We start from the raw sequence: 14,691 nt of genomic DNA on the forward strand, positions 1-14,691 counted from the left end.
GTTTCTTCTATAAGCATAATTCCCTTTTCAAATCAATAGCACATTCGGCATTAAAAATCAGTGGCACGTTACCTATGATAATTAAGTACACAACTTTAGGTAACTATGCATTTGTATTAAGATGCTTTCAGATCCAAGGCTAACTATGTACTTCCCTGTTTTCAGTATTCGGCTTTAATTAAATGTTTCAGAATTGTGTCCCCCTTTTTTAAAAAATAGCAAACAAATCCCTTTTTTAAATCTCCAGAACCATGCATTGAGTGGTGATTGTGGGTACTGTCTGTATTGTTCTGTTCAGTTTATCTCTGTGCACGGTTGTGCTGAATGCTCTGAAACAGGATGTGTTTTTGCTATGTTGTGAACTTTGTAGATAAATCTAATAACTTGTTCCGGCTGGGATTTTGTATTTCTAAATTATACCTATAGCATACTATAAGTGCAGCAATACTATAAGTGCAGTTGTGAGTTTAAAAATCAAGTTAAATGTTTTCATGTTCCATTTGATGGAAATAAATAGACAAATTAATTAATTAAAAAATCTAATTATAGGAAGGGTAACTGATTTGTTGCCTGATAAATGAAATTGAACCCCATCTCTTCAAAATCATAGTAGACCAGCATCCTTCTCCTCCTCTACCACCACTGCTTCCTCTTCCTCCCCTGCCTGGGTGGCACCGATGACCTGCAACAGTCACGGAAACCTCTGTGCAGTCACTGAAACCCTGATTCCAGCCTAGTAAGGTGGGAGTCCCTTGGCAGGGGGAGGTAGTTGGAGAGTGAGCCTGCCCCGCACTTACCCTGCAGCGGTGACTCCCATCCTGTGGGGCTGGGTCCAGGGGTTGAGAGAGAGCCTACCCCATGCTCCCTCCAGGCAGCAACAGCACCTGTGTCCGGTGAGAATGTGCCTAAGCATTGAGAGCGAGCCCACTCCACACTTACCAGGTCACAATGCCACTCATTCAAATTTGGCCAGGCTGCACCCTTGTTATGATGGAAGGGCAGCAGGGCAACCCTATGTGCCAGGTTGCAACACGGAGTGAGGAGCTGGGCCCAGTCCTGTGGGACACAGGAGCTGCCACTGTGGAGTGAGTGCAGAGCAGTCTGGCTCTCCAACATGTCCCTGTCCCTCCACTCAGTGCCACCCTCAGCACTAGACTGGTGGGGGCAACCCACCTAGAGCCTTCCCACACGGACAAACAGAGAAGTGTCAGTATCAGGGAGTTTTTTCACTTCTGTGACAAACTTGCAGCCCTAATGATAGGCAAGCGTAAGTTCTATAAATACATGTTAGAGAATGGCTCTGTGTCAATTTGTGATTCTATTTTTGTTTCTATTCAGTACTTCAGAATTATCATTTCTATTGTAATTGTTCAAGTTTGGCCACATATGGGTGTGTCTGCTTTTTGTATTAACTTTTTTAAGGAGAAAAAGTGTGTGTGTGAGATTAATTTCCAAAGCTGACCTGTTACATAGTAATGTCTTCTGGCAGCACTGTAAATAGTGTTTATCTCAGGAAATGGCTATAGTTAACCTAGGTGAAATAGGTAAAATGAATAAAAACTCTATAAATACAAATACACAAACTTTCTATTGACACAGTACCACACATAAACCATTATGACTGACGTGCCAGATGTCCTATTTAGACCTTTTTTACACCATGATTTAATTGAAACTGCTCTGAAATATTTTGAATAAGCAAGTCTGTGTCATGCTTGTTCAAACACGTGCAATTCTTTAGCTTTCACGGTATATTTTAAATACAGCACCACCATAACATCTCCAATCGACATGTGTTTCTGGAAAATAGATCCTGTCAGACTAAATTGATACCTGTTTTTTTTTATAAGATTACAAGACTGGCTGATAAAGGCAATAGTGTTAATATATTATACTTAGGTATCTCTAAGGCATTTGACTCGGCACCACATGACTTTTTAATTTTAAACTACAACCATACAGATTAACATGACACACATTAAATGGATTAAAAGATGGCTAACTGTCAGGTCATGAAATATAATTGTAAGCAGGGACTTATCATCCAACAAGTGTGTTTCTAGTGGGTTCGTGCAGGGATTGGTTCTTGTCCCTATGCTAATTAACATTTTTATCAGTGACCTAGAAGAATACAGAAAATCACAATTAATAAAGTTTGCGGATGACACAAAAACTATGGGAGTGGTAAATAATGAAGAGCTGATTCAGTTGCTGATTCAGAGCGGGCTGGATCACTTGGAGAACTTTGTGCAAGCAACTTTACGCCTTTTAATACAGCCAAATGTAGAGAAACACATATAAGAACAAACAGTGTAGGCCCTGCTTACAAAATGGGGGACCCTCTCCCAGGAAGTAGTGACTCCAATACAGACTTGGGGGTCATGGTGGATAATATGCTGAACATATGTGTGATGCTGTGACCAAAAGACCTAATTCAGTCCATAGATGTATAAACAGAGGAATCTCAAGTAGGAGTACGGCCGTTATATCACCTCTGTGTTTGCCATTGGTGCCACCACTGCTGGAATACTTTGTCCAATTCTGGGGACAATTCTGGGTCTTCAATTCAAGAAGGATGTTGATAAATTGGAGAGGGTTCAGCAAAGAGCCCTGAGAATGATTAAATTATTGGAAAACATGCCTTACAGTGGTAAGACTCAAGGAGCTCTATCTAATGCGTTTAACAAAGAGATAGTTCAGGTGACTTGTTCACAGTTTATAAGTACCTGCATGGGGATAAAAATTTGATAATCGGCTCCTCAGTCCAGCAAACAAAGGTATAACAAGATCCAATGGCTGGAAGTTGAAACTAGACAAATTCAGGCTGGAAAAAGTTGTAATTTTTTAACAGTGACAATAATTAACCTTGGAACAACTTAACAGCAATTTTTAAATCAAGATTGGATGTTTTTCTGAAATACATGATCTGGTTCAAACAGGAATTAAATCAGGGAATTCCTGTGGCCCGTTTTATACAGGTCGGGTTAGATCAGTGGTAGGCAATCTGCGGCCCACGGGCTGCACGCGTCCCATCAGGGTAATCTGCTGGCGAGCTGTTAGACAGTTTGTTTACATTGACTGTCCAAAGGCATGGCCGCCCGCAGCTTTCTGTTAACTTTTTGTAGCCTGCCTAGCCTTTAGTAGTCTATGTCTTCTTCTAAATTATGTTTGGTAAAAATCTGATTTTAAAATAAAAGTTTTTGGACTATCGGAGTTTCTTTTTCTTTCTTTCTTTGATCCCTGGCTGTCTCCACTCTCATTTCATTTTGTCTGTCTAGCTTTCTACCTCTTTTGATCTCAAAGTATTCCTAAAATATTTATATTGTCCACTAGACTTTTTGGAATACCATAGCATAACATACTGCATATTCACAGCAGCAGATATTTGCATCAGACCTTACTGGAGAACTTATTAAAATTGACTATGCAGGAGGTGCTACTGAGAAAGTACTTCCGTACAGGGGCTCAGCAATACTATAATTCTTACAGAGTTTCAAATGAAGTTGTCCCACTGGTGTTAACTGCTACTTTTATAACAAACACTACGGCAAGATGCATTCCATGAAATAATACATATACTAATTTTTGTCATCCCTAGGTGGGAAAAATCTGTGCATGCAAGAGTGTCCCAATGAGTTCCTAAATGCTTCATTCTTTGCACATCTGTATGTATGTCTGTACAGTTCTTTACTAACAGCCCTCAATATAAGGCCTACCTACTTCTCAGAGGTAAGTATTATTAGCAGTTTACATCTGGAAGAATTGAGACAGAGAGAGGTTAAGGGTGTGTCTGCCCTACAGAGGAACAGCTATGGTTATGCAGGAATGCCACTCTAGCGCTGCAGTGTAAATGCTTCCTACAATGACGGAAAGGGTCTTTCTGCTGATGTGGTTAATCCACCTCTCTGAGAAGTGGTAGATAGGTTGACAGAAGAATTCATCCATCAACCTAGTTGCAGCAATACTGTGGTTAGGTCAACCTAACTGTGGTGTTTAGGGTGCCAAATTTTTCACAGCCCTGCGATGAGGCTAGGTCAATATAATTTTTAACTTAAACCAAGTCACTGGACTTCTCAGTGCAGACTGGTCCAGTACGTAATAGGACTTAATAAAAAGCCCATTGAAATCAATTTCAGTTAAATTCAGTATTTCAGTTGAATTCAGTGGGCTACAGGCCAGGACCATAATTCATTTGATCACGTTGCTTGTTCATGGGTGAATAAACTGGTGCCCTGGGACATACCAAGGTTAATCCTGCACAAGTTTTTATAACTTCAAGACATGACCATCATTCTCATGATATGCTTTATTAATCTGATAAATATATTTAACTACCAAAAGTTGTAGACCTATAATCCATAAGGTTTCTGTGCTAAAACAGTGTTCACAGTTGCAGTGGAAAGTGGCAGATCTTTCTTTCTAGACTAGCATGAGAAAATATTGGCAACTAAAGCATTTTAAAATATAGCGATGTCATTTTGTGACAGTTCTCTTGTATTCTTTACAATATGGTAGTTACTTTAGTGTTGTTTGATAATGTTGGAGTTTTCTCAAGATATATTAGCCTGAAATTCCAAGGTAAGGTTCCACTTTGCAAAAATCCTCTAATAATCAAAAGTATGCTAATGCACAGTTTAAATAAATCCAAACAAGAACTACTCTGCTCCCATAGTGGCACTCAGAACCAAGAACGATTCAGAGATGACCTTTTCCTCTCTTCCCACCAGTTCCTTTCATTAGAGGCTTCAAAATTAATACTTTATTCTTAAACTTGGTGAAACTTTGTGATAAAGTTTTTGCAGATGTGTTTTGTCTGCTCTCAGGGTGCTCCAAGAGGGTCAGAATTAGGATAGTTTGGATGATCGTACTCTGCACATGCTTAATTTCAAATATGTTTGATTTTTGTAGAGTAGAACCTTAACTTACAATTTACAAACATGTTACAAACATTCTTAGCATTTGAGAGTGGAGGGAGCAGGGAGAATTAAGAAATCCAGAAACTTAATTTATAAATGCTGTAAATGATAGATTCATTCAGTGTTTTTTTGCTTGAGTATTTCCTTAGATTTTAAAAAATGTTTAAGAATTGCTCAGTAGTAGAAATACCTGTAAACCTTGGAAGCCAGTCATAGATCCGAGCTGTGTTGGAATGTAAGCTGGACCAGACAGCCTCCAACTTTCATAAGTGGCTACCTCCTTCCTATTCCCCATCTTGGCCTTTCATCCAATATACAGCTTTCCTTTTCCTGTGGTCCCAACGTAGTTTTCTACTAGCTACTCCCTACTTTGCCACTTGTGAGTAATTCTGCTTTCGCAAACTCATTCTAATAAAAATTATACCATACCATATCATTATGTATTTTACTTAATACATATTTAAGTATTTTCACAACACCACCTTTAAATGTCTCTATAATTCCTACATGCACGCCCTCAAACCTGTGAAAGCTCCTACTTAACATCAATGAAGTTTGATGTTCCTGGATGCACCTATTTTAAAGAAATGATGACCCTAAAGGGAGTTGGGAGAACCTTTGAAAAGTGAATGAAAGGAATTTTTTGTAAATACCATATCTCTGAATTTCCTTGTTTGATTTGCCTTTAAAAAAAAAAAAAGTTACCTTGCAATAAGATGTGAAGGAGATTGTTTTGGTTTTGTTATTGTTACTAATATTGTCTTGTTATAACTTATAAGTCCAATTCTGTGAATGAAACTCTCATTTCACTCTTAACTACTGCTCCTTAATGACAAGAAAATGTTTTTTATGGTTATCTCTTCCTGTAGCCACATGGTTTTTCTTAACATGTTCTTTAAATTAAAAGGCATTTTTAAGTGTGACAGAAATCCTATAATTAATGTTTGGGCATGATCCTGCAGCCCTTACTAACTTGGGGAGCTCCATTTGTAATCATTTATACCAAAAAATTAAGGTTGGTTGTTAGTAACTGAGTGAATGTAGTTGTGGTACACAAATTATAAAGGCATATTACAAGGCTGCATGGCTCATGAGTAAGGAGAGGCATGTAGCTGTGCTGCTTCATGAGGAGCCCTGGGAACCAATTCTCTGGGTAGGGAGTAGGGGGGAAGTAACTTATTGTAGCCCTATACCTGGTGCTGCCCCTTGTATCATTTCATCTCAGTTGAGGGTAGGGGAGAGGGGATGGAGCCAAGGCTCCACCTACTCCCCACTCCTCTGTCTACATACTCTTGGGGTGGGGAAGGAAGGAGAGGGAAATGGGTAGTATTGAGCAGGTACACCTTGCTCTCTCTGCTCTCCACCCCCCATGGCTGGACCTGTGATGTGGGAACCAAAGAGGCTGGGCACACAGAGTGAGTGAAGGTCTCTTAGGGCTTATCTACACAGGAAAGTTTCCTCATGGCCACGTTAGGACCAGTCACAATCTAGCCCTGGACTAGGAAGCTTGTTGTACCCATTATCATCCTCAACAATTAGTCAGCTTCCCCTGTGTTGGGTTGGTCTTTCACATAGCAAAGGAGAGAGGAAAATTATATATAAAAACTAAAAAGTGATTTTAAAACCAGAACAACTGGCAGGCAGATGTTGTACTTTTAAGTCATTTATTGAACTTGACTGGATTTCCTAAGTACAGCTTTGCATTCATTTGGTGCCCAACTGTAGTTTCGTTTAAAATGTTTCTTTTGTGAAGTTAAATGTCTTTTTATTTGTTTCCAGGAAATGGCTCTTGAAGTTAAATGAGGCTGGATAAAATATATACATGAAGCAGAGGCTGCTCTACATGTGTTAAGGCTAAAATACAAGAAGAGTTTTTGATCAGCCAGACTTGGTAACTTGTCATAATGAAGAAAATTAGTCTCAAAACAATTCGCAAGTCCTTTAACTTAAATAAAAGCAAAGAAGAAAGTGACTTTGTAGTGGTTCAGCAGCCATCATTAAGTGAATTTGGAAAAGATGACTCCTTGTTTGGCAGCTGCTATGGTAAAGATTTGGCTAGCTGTGAAGTTAACAGTGAAGATGAAAAAGGTGGCAAAAATAGATCAAAAAGTGAAAGCTTAATGGGTACTTTAAAAAGAAGGCTTTCAGCAAAACAAAAGCAGAAAGGGAAAGGCAGCACGCCATCTGTAAGCTCTGCTGATGACGATACCTTTTCTTCCTCATCTGCTCCAATAACCTTTAAAGATGTGAGAGCTCAAAGACCTCTAAGATCCACATCCCTCCGTAACCATCATTACAGTCCAACACCATGGCCTCTTCGATCGACAAACTCAGAAGAGACTTGTATCAAAATGGAAGTGAAAGTCAAGGCCTTGGTCCACTCCTCTAACCCAAGCCCAGCACTGAATGGTGTTCGAAAGGACTTCCATGACTTGCAGTCAGATAGTGTGTTTCAAGAACAAAACAATACATTAAAAAGTACAGAATCCCAGAATGGGGACCTACATCTTCATATTGATGAACACGTGCCTGTAGTTATTGGACTAATGCCTCAGGACTACATTCAGTATACTGTGCCTTTAGATGAGGGAATGTATCCTTTGGAAGGATCACGTAGTTACTGTCTGGATAGTTCCTCACCCATGGAAGTTTCAACTGTTTCTTCTCAAGTGGGCGGAAATGCTTTTCATGAAGATGAGGGTCAGGTGGATCAAGATGTAGTTGTTGCTCCAGATATCTTTGTGGACCAGGCAGTGAATGGTTTGTTGATTGGTACCACAGGAGTCATGTTGCAAAGCCCAAGAGTTAATCACAGTGATGTCCCTCCACTTTCACCATTGCTACCTCCAATGCAGAATAATCAAATCCAAAGGAACTTCAATGGACTGAATGGCACAGATGCCCATGTGGCTGAAAGTATGCGCTGCCATTTGAATTTTGACCCTAACTCTGCCCCAGGAGTTGGAAGAGTCTATGACTCTGTACAAAATAGTGGTCCTATGGTTGTGACGAGCCTCACAGAGGAACTGAAAAAACTTGCAAAACAAGGATGGTACTGGGGCCCTATCACACGTTGGGAGGCAGAGGGAAAACTGGCGAATGTGCCCGATGGTTCATTTCTTGTTCGAGATAGCTCTGATGACCGTTATCTTTTAAGCCTGAGTTTTCGCTCCCATGGTAAAACTCTTCATACTAGAATTGAACATTCAAACGGTAGGTTTAGCTTTTATGAACAACCAGATGTGGAGGGCCATACTTCTATTGTTGATCTAATTGAACATTCAATCAGGGACTCTGAAAATGGAGCTTTTTGCTATTCAAGGTCTCGATTGCCTGGATCTGCTACTTACCCAGTGAGATTGACAAACCCAGTATCTCGGTTTATGCAGGTGCGTTCCTTACAGTACCTGTGTCGTTTTGTTATACGTCAGTATACCAGAATAGACCTGATCCAGAAACTGCCTTTGCCAAACAAAATGAAGGATTATTTACAAGAAAAGCACTACTGAAAGCTTATGGGAATCTTGCATCTTGCACTTTGGGAACAAAAAAAAGATTGAAATACAGTTTACAAATTTTCATTGCTATCAAAATCTTTTGCTGCCATAACAATGTTTCATTTTTGTGTGTAAAGAAGGGTAATGCATCTTTTTTGTTTGTTTATGTTTGGTGTTTTTTGTTTGTTTGAGGGGGCTTTCTTTTTTTTAAAAAAAAGAATGATCTCAAGGTTTTTAGAAGTGTGAAATATCTATCTTTCATCAATGTGCAGAAAATAATCTCAATGTGAATGATCAGATTCTCCTTAATTTCCCCAAGTTCTTTGCTGCTATCCACTGTGATTTTTATGCATTCAGAGTGCATTTCATGTGTATTCAACAATAAGTAAAAGTGAAATGAAACTTGTAGAATGGAATTTTTGTCTTCTTAAAATGGCCTATTTTATAAAGATAATTGTGGACAAAACATACAGGTAGATAAATTACAGAATGTAGTGAAAATGATTTCCCAGCATCCTAAATGAACATCTCCATAGAACTGCCCTAATTTCAAACTTATTAATTGATGTAGCTGTGTGATGGAATATAGTTATGCAGCATATCTTTGGAAACCTCCTTTCTCCTAAATGATTTCATAGTTTGTACACGCTATTTTGCCTTTGAGAAATTGGGTTGAATTTTCTTTTTATTGGAATTTCCTTATAATTTTTTCTTCTCCTTTTAAAAACAGCCTTTAAAAACAGTTTTGAAAAACAGAGCATCAATATGGAAATTGTAGTATTTAAGATAAGTGCTAAACATGGATTACTAATGGCACTGTTGAAAAAAAAATCTACAAATCTCCCTAATTGTAGGAACTATCAATTAAAGTGATAATGTGACGAGACCTCTTAAAGCCAATTTCTACACTACAGTTGGTTTTGGTTTGCCCCCCCCTTCTCTTTTCTCTCTTGCATTTTGATAGCTAGCTAGGATTTGATTCTGGGATTTTTGGGGGGAGTGGGGGAGGTCTTAAACAAATTATCCCCAAGGCTGCATTTTTTTTAACCTTTGTATATTTGAAATTAGAAGGAGAAGGGGTTTTGGTTTAATACAGTGGCCACAGAAAAATGCTTTGTTACTAACAGTCCCAGGCGCTGTCATGAAAATTGACTGATTTGACATAAAGGTATCATATCTATTTAGTAAATATTTCTAACATCTGACAAGGATAGTGGCATTTGAAAAGTCTATGGGGAGCCTGACTTTCTAAAAGAGATTTCTGAATTGGGAGACTGGGCCCTAGATTGCAAAGTTTTCTTTGTGCAATATTCATCATATTGGTGTTTCCCTTTATAGCTATATTACATTTGTGTTTTCAATTTTAAAAGTGACCATGACTAACTTTGTTTTTTTGTTTTGTTTTTAAATCAATGTTATATTTTTAGCATGTCACCTTCTCCATCAGCAGTTGGCAGGAGTTTCTATTTAGTAAAGACCAACATAGGAAAAGGCTGGGATAAATCCTTTTTGGATCATTTTCTTCTGCTTATTCTATCTAGCTTTTTTGCCCGTGAAATGAGTTTGTAGCATTGGATACACTATTGCCGCCAAGTGCTATAGTAGCACTTACATCTTGGGTTGCCTGAATTGATATGCTAAATTTATATATATTTTTTTTAATTTATTTTTTGGACCACAGTATTTAAAAAAAAAAAATCAAAGGCAGATAAAGCCTGTCTGTTCTGAGGGATAGAGGATAATGATTTCTTCTTTTGTCCAATAATATTTTTAAACTTAAAAAAATATTCTCAGAAAAGTATATATGTTTAATTTGTTGTCTCTGCCATTCACATATATTTATGCAAGTTTGAATCCAGATTTTTCTCTTCTGGAGGTTTTTTTCTTCTTTGAATCAGGGCTACAAACTTTATTAAAAAAGGCACAATAATCTTATAGCTTGGTACAGTGTTCTGATTCTATCTGAGAGGAGGACAGAGGAAATAATTTTTATGGAATATGAAACATACTTGTGAGGATGAAACCTCTCACATTTTTTTCACTTTAAAAGTTCTTCCCCCATGCAGTCCAGAGGGACCGTACATTGTACAAAGTCTCTGGAATGGTGTAGTACATTAGGCAATTATATAAAATTAGTGAAATATATCCCAGTGTTTAACAAACTGAAAGATGCATTTAAAATATGCTTTGTGCATAAGTATTTAATGGACCTTGTATAAGGGCTTACACATGTGAAACTCTAATATCCCAATTTCATTGCTCTGTTGAGAAAATGTATATGAACTTGTGTGCCAAGTTTCTTTTCCATGTCTTCATTTATTTGTTTGGTCACCTATAAGAGTTGGTTACTTTTGAAATATTACCTTTGATTAAAATCATCCAGTCCATTTTGAGTTGCCTTCCTTGCTGTGTACTTTAATTGTAAACTTAGTAAAAGGTCCAGTTCTAATTGCCACTTTTGGACGAGCTTTCCATAGGTTTGATTAAAAGGACCCTGACAAGTAATTTAGACCTAAGAGATGACCTGCCTAGACTTTTTTTTGTAATCTGATGCTGTAGTGTCCTAAATTTCAAATATTTTGAAATCCACCATTCTGTAAAGACATATTTTTTTAAAAACTGATGGATTCAGAATCTCTCTCTTTTTGTTACTGAAGCAGTCTTCCAGCCAATAGTAGGAGCACAAATTAAGAAACCCTGTTTTGAAAACATTGACTTATAGTTGCTTATTGTAGCGATTACTGTGACAGCCACAGTAACGTTGTTTAGTTACAAGGCAACTGAAAATTATTAAGAGGCAGCAACTGTAATCAGGAAAGACTGTGTTGGTTTGTGCTCCATAACAAATAGAGGAACAAAATCTGTGTTTGCCAAATGGAAGAAAACAAAAATGGTAGGTTGAGGAAAACGTTATTTTCAGGCCTTTAAAGGAAGATAAACAAAGATTAAATAAAAATAAAAATGACTTGACTCTGTTCCTTTAAAGTAAAACAGTGTTTATTTTAGTCAGCACAACAGTCAGACTTGCAACGGAATTGTTGCAAAATGTATTTGAAGATGAAACTTTGAAATAAAATTTATTTCTGAAGCTACAAGATGATGATGGAAGTTATTGGTGACACTGACTGCTTTACTAATTAGAAGAATAAAACTACAGCTTGTATTTCGATATTATGTCAAAGGTTTTTTTCTGATTCTTACAACAGTGTTAATTGAAGCTAATTAAATAGCAAAATTGAAGTTTCTTTTTATTCTTTGGTCAGGTTGCAGGTCCTTTATGCTGCTGCTGACATAAATTAATACCATCCTTTTTATCAAGATGGTTTCCACCATTAGTAGCCTTGGAAATGCTATGATTAATTAGAAATTTTATTTTCAAATATATACATTTCATAGTCTGATCATGCTGAGAGGTGCTTTTATATGAACATTGACTGCTGGGCTAATGAAAATATGAGAAGTTTTTCTTCTCTGCATTTCATACTGTGTGAATTCTGGCTATGTAAATTAAATCATAATACCAGCAATATATTGCCTGTAATTCCAGTAAGGAATGGTTCTCAGTTACATAACTTTTAAATTCTAAGCTAAATGATGGGTACAATATTGATTGCCAATCTTATTTCTTTTAATACTTTTTAAAATTCTACAGAGAAAAATATTAAAAACATTCTTTATTAATAGACATGGGATAGTTAATAGCTCATAACATCACAAAATATTACGGAGTTTGCTCTTTCTGGAAAGTGTTCTAAACCCTAAACACGGATAATGAAAAAAATTCTTACAGAATTTTGTATTAATACATGTTGGGTTAAAGAATTTTATAGTGGTGATGGAGTGCCATGAAATTAATACTTGCAATCCAGATTGCTGTAGTTTACATTTTTCTGTATGTTTCAAGCTAGGTGTGCGTTATTTGTACTAAGCACACCAAAGAATGAATTATCCAAAGTCCATTGATTTTAATGTGTTTTGGTTTGTAAACAAAATTATAGTAATTTCTTGCACATTTTTGAAAAATAATTGTATAAGGATTTATGTATCTGCTTCTAGATACAGTGTGTAAATAAAAATTTCATTCACAAGAGAATCTGTGGAGTATTCAATAAACAAAATGAAATCCTGAATCAAATATTGAAAATTTTTTGGGGGGAGGCGTGATAGCTGACTTATATCCGTATCAATGAGATGTTGAGCTATCATTTGCTTGTGATCAGAATATAGCTGCAATTTTTCCTGCTATTAAGGTGCTTGTATCTCTGGCTATCATTTTTGCTTTCCAGAAGGTTGCCAGTATATAATTAAAATATGGTGTTTATTGAGCATGCACACTTTAGATAGCTTTGGCTATCACTGTTTCCTGTGGTGGTGCTGCTTTCAATTTTTTAGTGTAAACGCTCCAAAAAAAAGCTTGCCTTGAATGGTGCCTTTTTTTTTTCCTAAAAAAAGTGAGAGTTCATAATTTTCAGGAAAGCCATCAAGTAGTTTGAGTGTGAGCTCCAAAATTGAAGTTAAAAAAGGTACAAAATACATAATCACTAGTTTATTTGGTGCTATTTAGGTTAGTTAAGGTAGTAGGATGTTTAAATCAGGGAATGCATACAAAATTTCAAAAATATTACAGCATTAACAATTTGTATTATATAAATAATTGGTATGTCTATAAAAATGATATACATAACAAGTTTTCATTTTTTTGTTTTCTCCCTACAGACTTGGTACTCAGTTTCCCAAAACCACAGCTTTAATATATATTTCAATGGCTTTTTTTCTGTTGTTTTTAAACTTACAATTAAAAGAAAACACATTATTGTAGCAGCTAATACTGTCAGTCTTTGAGTGGGTGTGGGGAAGGGGTGAAGAAGCTTTCCCTTTGTTGAGGTCAAAGGTGATTGGAACTTAAAATTCCTATTTAGCCACTGCTATTGCAAGAATCATTTGGGATTTGATTATATACTGACAAATGTAGTTGCACATTTCTGCCTGTCTCTTAAGTCAGCTGTTGTTTTTGTTCACATGTTCTAGTTGATTTTAAAGGTACTGTGTGATATGTGGTTGTGTTGTCTATCTACATCAAGTCCTTTACACTTCACTTTTAAAAATACCAGGTCAAATTTAGCTCTAATGTAAGCATTAAGCATTCTCAGTTCCACTGAAGCTAGCGAACTTACTGCCACTTACGCCAGGGTGAATTTAGTCCAATAAGATCACAACTGTGTCAGCTTGTGGATAAATGTGTATTTAAATTTGGGTAAGGGATGGGGTTGGGATTGTTATTAGTGCAATTATAAATTTGAAAATGACTCTATAGGATTGAAATGTTTATAATTGAGATGCTCATGCTCCCAGTCTTGTCCATATTATGTATCTTCTTTGTTTTAAACATGGGAGAATGGATGAAAAAAGCCTACCCTCAGGGGTAGATGCCTCACCACATGAAACATGGAATAAAGCTTAAGTGCTTTAACTTTGAGTGCTGTTTCTCCCATAAGTACTAAAGATTTCTATGAGATCTGTGGCTTTGTCACTCATGAGATCTTCTCTCATTTGAGGTATAAGTCTCACTTAATCTGTTTCCTTTGTATATGGTAATAGTAGTTTTTAGTTCTATATGTGTAACTTTTTTGTTTTTCTTTAGTACACTTTGCCTTGTTACCACTAACAGCTTTTCACTTTTTAGATTTTGGGTTCTCTGTTAGGCCTGATTCAGCAAAGCAGTTAAGCATGTGTTTAAATACATCGCTGTTCAGAACAGAGCTTAAGTCCCATAGACTTAAAAGGAACATAAGCATAGTCTTAAATTCTGTCCTGAATGAGGATGCTTTCTTGAATATGTTTTGTGTTTTTTATTTTAAACCAAACTCCTACTGTCCACAGTAGCACTTGTATCCTTATGTCTTCTAAGTGTGTTATACATTAGAAAATTGATTCTGCTGTTTCCTCTCATCAAAAGCCATTCAGAGTGGGAATGGGATTACATAGGGACAATAAAAGTTAAATATTTTCTTGAAGAAGGGGGGATGACTCAGAAACACTATGTATTCTGCACCCTCAACATGGAGCATGTGACTCTAGCTAGCCAACTTGCCAGTTACCTTTACTGAATCACCTAAAGTACTAATGCAGCACTGGGGTCCTTGGCAGGCTAACTGGCCCTCTTCTTATGGTTGTTTGTAAAGGCAGTAAATTCAAGCGATACCTTCCAAAATGGGCAAGAAGAGGCAGACCCAGCTTTGCTTGGCTGACATCAGGAAGGACAAGCAAATAAGACTTCC

At 37.0% G+C, this 14,691-nt stretch overlaps 1 protein-coding gene across 4 annotated transcripts in view; it reads left to right on the forward strand.

Moving 5' to 3' along the window:
• The window catches only part of SOCS6 (suppressor of cytokine signaling 6), a 35,332-nt gene extending 21,709 nt beyond the window's left edge, over positions 1 to 13,623 (forward strand). For 3 of the 4 annotated variants that reach the window (XM_048840148.2, XM_048840146.2, XM_048840149.2), the window contains exon 2: positions 6,696 to 13,623. In XM_048840148.2, coding sequence (XP_048696105.1) covers positions 6,821 to 8,425 — 1,605 coding nt within the window. In that variant the 5' untranslated portion in view covers positions 6,696 to 6,820 and the 3' untranslated portion in view covers positions 8,426 to 13,623. Of the gene's footprint in view, positions 1 to 3,598; positions 3,730 to 6,695 lie in introns of all 4 variants that reach the window. The other variant, XM_048840147.2, reaches the window with a different exon arrangement.
• Positions 13,624 to 14,691: the final 1,068 nt, after the last annotated feature.

Source organism: Caretta caretta, chromosome 2, assembly GCF_965140235.1.
Source record: "Caretta caretta isolate rCarCar2 chromosome 2, rCarCar1.hap1, whole genome shotgun sequence".
Lineage (NCBI taxonomy): Eukaryota > Metazoa > Chordata > Testudines > Cheloniidae > Caretta > Caretta caretta.